We start from the raw sequence: 11,670 nt of genomic DNA, 5'->3' as shown, positions 1-11,670 counted from the left end.
GTATAGCGCCCTTGGCCACTTTATGGCGTTAGGAGACTACTACGTTGATAAGGTGCTAGCTGAGATAACTCGGGACAATAATGGGGACATCACCGGCGCAAAGGCACACACCATGGTGTATGCATTGAGAAGTGTGAGTACAAGTATGGAATGATCTATTACTTTCTAGCTTTGATACTCGGTCAGTACCTAACTTATTTGATGTGGGTATATGGAGGTTCATGGTTCTAACTGCACATGTGCAAAAATGCATTTTAGTAGGTATAATGTAAAATCTGAAGGCCCCTAACATGTAAACAGTTTTTAGTGCATGTCAGCCGTGTCTTATTTATGTCTCAGGGGCATTCACCTTTGACATATTACCCACGATGCATTTCGCTGCGCATGAGCAGTTGGAACCATGAACCTCCTTATTGAAGACAAGCCCTCTTAAGTGCGAGGATTAGAATTGGCCTGAATGATATTTCTATGAACTGACAGTAGTTGTTATATCGTCTTTAGGGAGGAGAAGTTGGGAAGGCTTGGGAGGCTGAGTTCATTGATGTAGGCCTGGCAGGGCACAATGACTTAGACGAGGTCTTACCAAGGGCCATAAGAAGGTAGGGGCTTATCCGATTTTACAATCTTTGTTCGTTTGTTTGTTTGTTCTCTTGTTTGTCCGCAGTTATGTGAATACAGTCCATTGCAGAGTGGAAGCCTGCTAAGATGTAGGACGGAAATTGTATAATTCAATACTTGGATAATTGGTCAGTAATCTAGCTTTAGTCCAATGGGTTTAGACAGGCAGGATTACTCATAGCAACGCCCACACAGGTCGCTAGGGCCTAGGAGTAGCAATTTAGAGTTTGTTTCATGCTCTATAGAAAAGCAATTACGATGGCCTTTAAATTTGCCTCTTGACAGAGACATACACAACTTCTTATACATTTTTTACACATTCGTCTTATCCCAGTTTTCAGGACGCTTTCCGGGGCCAAACGTTCTCTGAGATTCAGCTCCTGTCAGCCGGCTACGCGCTCATCATCACATACGTCATCCTCATGGTCGGCAACATCAACGTGGTGGAGCACAGGGTAGGTTATGATTAAACACACACACACTTTGTCCAGAAACACAAATGACGAACACAAGAGACTTGACTACCAAGCACGATTAGCAGTTCATCCAACTGGAGAGTGGCTGTATTTGTTTGTATGTCCGTCGATGTTTTTATTTTGCATTTCTACGTTTTGAAGGAAGTGAGCGGAACGATGGGACCTATTGCATATCTGATTTTTTTTAAATTAAAAACGGAAGTTCTATATATTCATGTATCTTGTCTTTGTACATTGCATTGAAAAATAGCTAATCGGTAAGTTATAATGCATAAGCGATGAATCTATTGATACGTAGAACCATTTCAGAACAGTTTGAAGTCTGACATGCCAGAATTGTTTTCATGCAGATTTACGTCGGTCTGCTGGGCGTGGCAGCCGTTGGCATGGCAACAGGGGCGTCCATAGGGTTCTGCTCCCTTTGCGGAGTTTTGTACGGACCCATCCACAGCGTCATGCCTTTCCTCCTTATAGGTGAGTCATGTGACATTTTCAACAACGAACCTGATCCCTTCATACAGCTAGCTGTCAGTTGACATTGTGCGACAATGAGCCAACAACAACACAAAGCATTCGCTGTCTAATCTTTAGTTACGATAACTTCAGGTTAAGTTGAACAATTATACTTTGAAAGTATGACTGTTTAACTTAGCCTGGGTATGACTGTTTAACTTATCCTAGTTAGTTTTCCGCGGCTCCCATACTCTCCCCTACAACAAGTTCATCTACCGTATGTTTAACTTTCTTTTACTCTTTCTATTGATGGATTCTAATGTAAACCATCTTTTGGTGGTTATTTACCAGTGCATAGTTGTCTACTTTTCCTTTATTGAAAAGTTTATACCATTTTCAACCAATCAGTTGTAAGAGTCCAGCTGATAATGCAGTTGGACCATCGATAACCATGTTGAATTTTACGGCCCAAGAGAATCAACAAATCTTGTATGTTATTTCCCACGGAACCTTGCAGGTGTTGGAGTAGATGACATGTTCATCATTGTACAAGCCTGGGAAAACCTGACTCCGAGAGAACGTAGGAAGGACAAGCGAGAAGCCGCGGCCAAGGCTATGAAACACGCCGGTGTCTCTATCACTGTCACCTCTATAACCGACCTGGTGGCCTTTGGAATCGGGGCAACTTCGGTCAGTCTTCATATTAGTTATCAAAATACATTATGATTGCATAAAAATGGACTTAACGAAATTTTCGATTAAATCGCTCAGTCCTCTTTAGCCTTCTGACCACGTGACTTTATCACGCTCTGGACACGTGACTTTATCAGAGTACACTAACCTTCTCTCAACTGAGACGGGAGGCGATATCGACTTCCAACAACCTTTGACCTGTCGCTGACGTCACACGTGCGTAAAGTCACATGTCCAGAGTGATTGGGTCAGGCAGCGAAATAAGAACTGTGATTCAATGGAAAATTTCGCTTTCGGTGCTTCCGCTTTCTGTTGAAGAACAGTTCACCTTCCTTTTTTTCAATAATCATACCGTTTGATGTATCTGTCTTTTACCCCTTCGCACAGCCGATCCCAGCATTGAGGTCCTTCTGCATCTACACTGCCGTCGCCATTGTGTTCCTGTTCCTGTTCCAATGCACGTTCTTCATGGGGGCGCTCGTGATCGACCAGTACCGCCGTGAGGCCAGGAGGGACGCATGCTGCTGCTTCAAACACAGCAAGGACTACAAACCGTCGGCGTGAGTTGAAAACGAATGATTTCTAAGGAAATGTTAAAATATCAAGTTTAAAGATACTTTTTGGCTAACTGGCTTGTCTAGTGAAGGGCTTTCAGAAATCTTTATACGATCTTCCACCTCATCATCAGCATCTGCTTGGAGATTCAAAGACGAGGTATAATGCCAGCAAATATTTTATGTAACAATTTGCAATCATTCAGATATGTTACCGATAACCATCAATTATGCATGTATAGTTTTGATAGACAAACACTGGCTATATGTATGTTTTAGCTACTAGTATAAGATGTTGGTAGATGGTATAGGCTATTTCCTTGGTATGTGATAGTTCCTTCTTGTCTTACAGATGTTCGCGCAAAAGCCTTGTGCACTGGTTCTTTGACAAATGGTACTGCCGGATCTTACTCACCATCCCCGTAAAGGTGAGAATATTTCTGTCTGTAAATATACATTATGTTTCATTAAAAACGCTTCCACAGATGCGTATATTCATTTGATTAATACATGGTTTACGTGTTAAACACGCTTATCAGATATCATATCTTTCATCTGAGCCGTTTGAATGTTTAAAGTGCTAAGAGTGAGAAGAAAGTATGTCTGTGGTCAAGAGTAAGGCATCTCCCATATGGTCTAGTGGTTAGGATTTGGCGCTCTCACCGCCAAGGCCCGGGTTCGATTCCCGGTGTGGGAAGTGATTTTTTTTCTTCTTTTATTGCATCCACATTTTATATCTTGATAATAATGCTTACGTCATGATTATCATGATATAAGGGCATTTGTTGTCTACACCCTCTGTCACACATAGCCTTCCGACCTTCTCCAGACCATCGTTGGGAGTTAGTCATGAGCAAGGCCATTTGTGGTTGAGGTTGCCCTCTAGTATGTATTTTGAAAATAATCAAAATGGATTCCAGGGTACTCCCAACCCAGCGCCGAGCTTATTTGGGGAGTGGTAGGGAGCAAAGTCGTGGGAAGGTCCCGAATGTGTGACAGGGATTAAAACACAACACAAAGCTATCTGATTACATGGAAAGAAAAGATCCCAAATAGTTCGTAGTATCAGAAATCTAACCAGTGCAATTTCCGCCAACTCCGCTGTGTTCAGATTCTGGTGCTCCTGATCACATTCGGCACGGCAGGCTGGATGGCGTACGGCACGTACAGTCTGAAGCAGGACTTCAACTTCGTCTGGTATCTACCTGCCGAGTCGTACGTCTTCAGGTACACAAACCTGTATGAACAGGTACGTGGGGATCTTGAATTATAGATACATACTAATCCAATCATGACTAGTTTAACCATGTCTTAGAGTCGGTTTTACATATTTCAAAGAAAAGAGTCATAGTAAGAAAATGGTCGTGACGATGATAGACCGATTCCATAGCCCCGTCCATTTACGTCATGCAGTCACTCTCTCGTTGGTTAATCCGCTATTTCCCATTCTCTCATTGGTTGAACTTCTGATCTGATTCATTAATTCATTATCTGTGATATATCGCTATTTGCAATTCTCTCATTGGTTGAACTTTTAACTTTTCATTGGTTACATCACCATTTTCCATTCTCCTGTTGGTTGAACTGCTAAATGTGATGGGCAGTCATGATCGGTCTCTTTCTGTCTTTCCAGTATTTCCCCGAAGAGGGTGGTGTGGACGTTGGAATGTATATAGGTAAGTCCATTTTTGCTGCACGTACCACATAAAAACATCATTGCGACTTCACCATTTGAAATACCTTTCATTCCATGCCAAAAAGTGGTTTAAAGCTTACAGTTATAACTTAGGTCATACCATACATGCAATCTACAATGTATTATTCTATAGTATAATATATATGCCTGTAAATAGATATGATAGGTATGACTGAAACATTGAATTACATTTCTGTCACTTTGACATGATGTATATCGCAGTGAACAAAACAAGAACAGTGACTCAGTCACGTTTCGGACCGCATTCTTCACACTGCAGCAGCGACACCTAGCTGCAGTGTGAAGTAGAGCCAGTCACTATTGCCCTGAGGAATCTGACAGACGGTCACCGAAACGTCGGCTATTGTAACTCATTGGTTCTAAATCAAGAACTTTTTCATTCAGCCATTCAGAAATAATTCACGAAAGAGCCGGTTTTGTTATCAGTGTTTGTTTAGAAACGTATCTCCGAATTTTGTAATTATTTTTTCTTTGGCACTAGAAAATGGCACCGACTATTACAACGAACGAGAGAAGATGGAAGCGTTGTACACCAACCTGAGAGGCAATGGGTACATCGACTCTGTAACTGCAGTCAGCTGGTACCACGGCTTTCTGGAGTGGATCAAAGCAGAGAAAGCAGGCGATTCAGGCATCACTGCAGGTGCGTTCTTTATAACCTGTCTTTGATGTTATTGGCTTGTTGGAATAGATATAAGTAAAAAAAAAAACCACATTATCTTGGACGAAGGCGTGGATAAAAATTGTATGGACCAGTAGATGTTGATATAACGAAGTTATCCGAATAGTTATTGCCTTTCATTCAGGCACTATGTGCCTCGGCATACTTACAGAGCACAATATTTCAAATGACTCACATTTTTTGTCCATGCATTCCACCAATATGACGGCTGTAGTTTTTTTAAGATACATGTATTGTTCAATTGTGACGTCACATACAATCATTTTATTTTGTACAGACGACTTCCCTGGGAACGAGAGCTACTTCTACACGTTGCTGGATGAGTACCTGACCACGCCCTTTCCGGTTGGCGGCGACAACTTTGCCTCTGACGTCAAGTTTGATAATACCCAATCAGATACGTGGATTTATGTAAGTACACGCACGTTACACACTTATGCAGGCGCAAATTCTCGGATCCAAACTTCCTAGTATCCTATTACACCACTAGTGTCCTATTACATCCCATAGTATCCTATTACACCACTGGCTTACATTCTGCCATGCTGCAAAATTTATTTTCACGATGGATACATATTTGAGACAAATTTTAACACCAAGACGACCAAAGAAACAAACACACAAACCGAAAACAATTATATACCTCCATTATAACGGAGGTAACTAGTAAGAAAAAAATTTAAGCGGCTTCAAATTACCGTTGATTAATGTTCAAAGGATAATTTGTTTTGTGTGTTTCCCAAGTCCTCAAGGATGAGGGCCAAGTTCATTCGACTGTCGAGCACCGAAACTCAGGTACAGGGCATGGACAGTGTGGTGAGCCTCGCAGACTCGGCTGGGTTCCAGTCTAGCGTCTTCCCGTACGCTACACAGTTCCGCCGCTACGAAACCAATAAGGTACGGGGAATTACTGGGGTAGTCTTTTCATGGTCGCATAGAAATTGTTTAAGTGTCATCTTGTTGCTGCTGGGGGTTCAATCAGAGGTTCGACCCCAGCTTAGACATATTATATATAAGGGATTGCATTTGGCTTCCCGGTGCTTTCACGATTACCTCATGGGGCGCCGGCGTCTATTTGTTACCGAGTACCGCGTTAAAATGATTCGGGGTCCTGGCCGGGCCCCCAAAAAATAGCCCGGCATCCACAAGGTCTCCCTTGGGGCCACATAGGGTTCCCAACGGAAAGTGAAAAAACTGCCCGTGAACTACCCGACAGGGCCCCCTTTTCTAATTAGTACCTAAGCATTACTAGGCATACCTTTATCTCGCACGACCATGACGTGTACCATTGCTGTTCTACCCAGATCATTCAGCAGGAGGTGTACAGGAACATCGGGCTGGCCATGGTGGCTGTGGCAGTGGTGACTCTTCTACTGGTGGCCGACCTACTAATGAGTATCTACATCACACTGTGTGTTGTATTCACACTGGTGAGTTTGGGATTATAAGACGGATTGTTGTGTGTTTAGGTCTTGACCTACCGAAGAAATTATCAGATTTTGGAGCCCGTTGAGGTTTTCTTTGGGACTGCAGCAGAACCTTGGTTTTTGCATCTCGTTTCATAAAAAGAAAAGACGTCGTACAAAGTCACGGAATTCTTGACCAGATTTGAAAGAAAAACATCTGCATGAAAAACATCTGATGAACTTAGCACTACAGATGCGAACTAAAAGAAATGTTTGCTCATTTCAATGTATCTTCCATATCTATCATCAGCTTAAAAATACCTAATGATAATAACATATTCCTTTGCAAACGAGTGAGTTCTTCAACTGTCTGTATTATCCGCAGGTTGACCTGGGCGGACTGATGCACTTCTGGGGTCTGACCATAGAGCTGTCCACTATGGTCATCCTGGTGTTGGCGGTCGGACTGGCCGTGGACTACTCCGCCCACATCGGACACACCTTCATGCTCGTGCACGGGACCCGAAACGGTACGGAGGAGAACAAAATGTCTTATTTCGACTAAAAGTGCAGTTTATAAGGCTAGCATAACAGTTGAGATGGTTCGTTGTCGTCATGATGCACATTTCGACCTAACTTTCAAAAGTCATTATCCATTAATTCCAACCGTTTAGTCAGATTAGAAAGAGAAAACAACTACCACCAAAAAAGATAATTGTAAGAGATGTACTGAGAGAGGCATGTTATGATAAAGGATCAGCTTAGCCTGTATGTATATAATGGTTGCTTAAATGATTTGAACTATTCAACTTTAAGAAACTGGCATGTCTCTCGCCAAATATTGATTGAGCATATTTATCCACAGAGCGTGCAAAAGAGACCCTGTTGCGTATTGGGACGGCAGTCTTCAACGGGGGCTTCAGTACCTTCTTGGCGTTTGTGCTGTTATCCGGCTCACAGTCGTACATCTTCCAGACCTTCTTTAAGGTGAGTCAAACTAATCAGTTAACTAAGATTTGTCAATGTAGCTTGAAGGTAGCATAGCCTTCCTTTTGTACTCTGATGTCTGAGTGGCCGTTTATTTTCGGCTCCTGACATCTTTGTGTGCTGAACTTCTTGCTGCCATGTAAATTGAATGGCGGAGTGATACAAGTTACCTAGGTCACAACCAATGTGCCTGGTGGTAAAGTATTACTACATGTACTTAGGTGGCGATTCATATGCCGGATGAGAAAAAAATTGCGGATGCTAGCTTAAGCTTTAACATATCATGCTTCCTGTACAATGCACTTAGATCTACATGTAGACACGCACACGGCTGTATTCATTACTAGATGTTTTTAGCATATGTGTTTTGCAAAATACAAAGGGGGTTATTCATCTATTCTTTGAGAAATAATAAACAACCCTGACAAAGACATTCCAAGTATAGAGCGACATGTGTTTCGTACACATTTGATTTTTCCTATCAAGGTCTTCTTCGGAGTTGTCTTATTCGGGCTGTGGCACGGACTGGTCTTCCTGCCTGTCATCTGCAGCCTGATTGGTCCAGCGCCCTACCATACGTCACCCGACAAAACGACGGACCAATCAGAGAAAAAGGACGACATCGAAGAACCCACAACGGACGATGACGAGTCTCCACATGTGAATAACTCTTATATTATTCTTGCCAAAATTCTGTGTAATTTCTGTTTATATATATATATTTTCATTTCTATTGTCGCAGCTTCAAAAACGAACAACAAAAACTATCTTCTTGTTTGAGTCGTCCAATCCGTTTATCTGCCAAGACGTTTGGCGTCCATTTCCCATTGCATACAAAAAAGAAGTCAAAGCCTTCATATAGAAAACGATTCATAATAGTTGTTATTTCGTTGTTCTCCTCTGTTATATTCTTTTGCTTAGTTTACAATTAACCCTCGGGTATGGACTTGCAATAAAGTTATTATAATTATTACGTTTTCTTCTTCATTTTTTGACCTCGTTATCTCGTGTTTCTTTTACAGCTTTCGTCGTCTTCGTCCACGACTAAGCTGGCACAGCAGTCACCAGAGGCTACCACGGGACATTACAACCCAGCCATGTACGCAGGCCTGCCGGAGCCAGACTATCCACCGTACCACAGACAGCCTAACGGTCACCGTCCCACACGTGACCACGGGTCTCAGTCCTACCCCTCCCCGCGGTACCACAAGAGTGTTCGCCATAACTTCAACCCACGACTCCAGCAGAAAGCAAGCTACGCGTTACCTAACATTGCCTGAAGGTTTCGAAAGACTGTTACTCATGTCTTTTCGGTGCTGTCTGTTTTCTTGTTGATATTTGGATTACAATATAGGGTTAATCACCAGCCAAGAGGTCTATACGGTGTCATATACGACATGGTCGGTTTCTATAACTGCGGAATAAACCACCGAGTGAGCGAACTACCATGTTGAATTTATGTGGAAAACTCCGAAGTGTGGAATATGGAGTGATAATGACCGGTGGTTATGACGAAATGGAGACTTCTCATTGGTCAACGTCATTTGACGACATGAATCAGTATTTGTCAGTATAAGTTGTATGCATTTTTAGCATGTGTGTTATTCTTGTGTAATTGTGTCGCCATTTGTTGTCTTATATGAACGACACGTTTGATAAAGGTAACGGGAAATGAATGTTTTATGCAAGAATGCTGCAAATGTAAACCATCTATGAAATCTTGAATGAGTCAACATTGACGAATATCTAGAAATTGTAAAATGCCCACGAACATGTATGCAGCCATGCATGTATTCAGTTCGTTTCAAGAAAGCCATATTAAGTGTAGGTTATTGCGGTTGATTGTATGTATCTCATTGCACAGTTTGTATCGGCGTATCATAAACATATACATAACGTGATGTTCTCCTTCTTCTTCTTTATCAATCTAAATTGAAAAATCAAAGACGGTATGATAAATTTCATTTCTTCTCATCAGTGTGATTGTTAGAACTAGTTCATTATTATTATCATTATCATCATTATTTAAGCTGTCAATGTCTTACTCTGTGACCTTGTGCCCCTCATGCGAATATTTCTGCCTTATGTCTTCCTTGTCTTTCTTATTCATATTCACCGTTTCCAACTTGACTGTCCTTTCGTTTCTATGTCACTCCTGATCTATTTTGCAAGGGTAAAATTTCATCCCTCTGTGTCTATCTTTAGTTTTATTTTGTAACCTAATACCCTCTACCAACTCAAAAACAGAATTTAAGACATCATCCTTAGGTTTGCTATTATAAAATTTCTCCCTCGCTAGTCACATGTTGAGAGCTGTTATACACAATCATGTTAAAGTTCGCAGTAATTTGTCCTCGTTTGTCCTCATCTTTGCTTGTTGAAATGATGAAAAATGTTCTCGCATACCACGAGCGATTTGATACCCATATCAAAGGGCCCTGCGTGCGATACTAAAACAGCGCTAGAAGATTACCGCCAGGGACCATAATCCATCCACCGTCCGCTACAAACACTACTGATGCTGAACTGACAAAGAGGTGTTAACGTGTAGCCAAGTGTCGATTTTACGGCATCGAAGACTTCGCAGCATCAAGCGTACAGTTGTCGTTGTACTTTGACCTCATTGACATGTACAACTCGTGAACTATACCTCCTTCCATTCAATCTTGTCCGGGCGGTTTTAGCCTCAGTGCTTGTTTACAGGCCATCTCCCGTTTTAGTGTTAACGTTACCAGGTCAAAGGTTCGCCATTTTGATATGCTGTGACTGACACGGATGGCATATAGCAGACGTGACAGGATTACATAACAGTGTCTAGCAAACTCTTTAATGCATTAGTATTAAAAATATAAATTTCCATAGTACCAAAAGAAGTATTAGCCCTTCGGAAGGAATATTACAACTGTACTCTTATATATTTTATTCCTACAACGTCACACAGTCGACGAGGTTTGGTCGTGTTTGTTGACCGTTAGAAGGTCACCAAATTTTGAAAAATCACCAGAGACTTTAGCCTATTTCATTTTACCTGAACATCTTCCCCGTCAGATTGGACGGGGCTTGAGACCTTCGAACATCGGCCGATCTCTAAAAATTGCACGATGATCGAGGGAACACCGGGCGCACTACTGTCGAAAATGTTTAGAGCTGGCAGACTCGTCAGCCGACCGATTTTCCTGCTGTTTGACATTGGGCATGATGGAATGTAGACATGTCCTGTGAAATATGTCAATCATTGCGGCCTGTAGACGACGAGTAGACAACATGTCAAGCTAACATCAACCAAGGCTTTGATTGACGCGTTCTGAGCCCTAAGATAACAGCCGCTTTAGGCGTCCTTCTGTCCATTTGCTGTCATCAATCAACCAATGTCTGTGAAGTACGTTAATGTTACAGGAGAGGTTTTAACGATGTTGTGGCGTTGGTGCTGTCAGTGTATATAAGTGTATGAGATCATTTCCTTCTTTGTTTGTTCCGCATTTGGTGATTCGAACCAAGAACCTTTATATTCTAAGTCAACAACCCTAACCACAAGACAACCTTTACCAAATGTTTGTATGTATTGGCAATTGAGTGTATAGAATTTGATAAAACATCCTAGTTACATTCATTATTTTTTTACCTTTTTCATCGCTTTTGGTTTACTTGTGATTTCTATTTGCTTCTTGTTCAGATTTCTAATGATTTCGATTAATGTATGGGAAATGGGACTATTAGACCAGTGACTTTTCTGATGTCTTCCCACTTGACCAGTAATCAACACGACAGAACACACATGTAGCTTACAAAACATATAATGTTTACGACCGCAAGTTACGACTAAAAGGTTGTGCTAAATATGAACTGAGAGACACAGCGGGCAGTACTAGTATGTCCTTCAAACCATGACAAGGACATTTCACGAATCAATAAAATGATCAGGTCAACGTCAGATCAATCACACAGTTACCAACGGACATTGTTACGCCCACCAAATCCCGAAATACCTATAAAAATTGCATATCAAGAACATGCTACATTTTACTATGCACACGGGTTAAAGTATGTTGTCTAGATCAGTACATAAGTTCTAAATTTTACCCGA

At 41.6% G+C, this 11,670-nt stretch overlaps 1 protein-coding gene and 1 non-coding gene across 2 annotated transcripts; both read left to right on the top strand.

The window, feature by feature from the left end:
• The first annotated feature begins 22 nt into the window (after positions 1-22).
• LOC136422432 (patched domain-containing protein 3-like) lies at positions 23-8,872 on the top strand. The gene is made up of 17 exons (XM_066410204.1): positions 23-133; positions 502-599; positions 953-1,073; positions 1,445-1,568; positions 2,065-2,237; positions 2,628-2,800; positions 3,147-3,222; positions 3,906-4,043; positions 4,428-4,470; positions 4,993-5,154; positions 5,471-5,604; positions 5,938-6,090; positions 6,498-6,623; positions 6,985-7,129; positions 7,465-7,586; positions 8,073-8,246; positions 8,609-8,872. Exons 1-17 carry the CDS (start codon positions 23-25, stop codon positions 8,864-8,866), a joined length of 2,331 nt encoding a protein of 776 aa, XP_066266301.1. The 3' UTR covers positions 8,867-8,872.
• Positions 3,420-3,491, top strand: Trnae-cuc (transfer RNA glutamic acid (anticodon CUC)). The gene has a single exon. It is a non-coding gene; the product is annotated as a tRNA-Glu (tRNA).
• Positions 8,873-11,670: the final 2,798 nt, after the last annotated feature.

Source organism: Branchiostoma lanceolatum, chromosome 17, assembly GCF_035083965.1.
Source record: "Branchiostoma lanceolatum isolate klBraLanc5 chromosome 17, klBraLanc5.hap2, whole genome shotgun sequence".
NCBI lineage: Eukaryota > Metazoa > Chordata > Leptocardii > Amphioxiformes > Branchiostomatidae > Branchiostoma > Branchiostoma lanceolatum.
The sequence above is the reverse complement of the archived record's forward strand: the minus strand, read 5'-3'. Positions and strand labels throughout refer to the sequence as shown.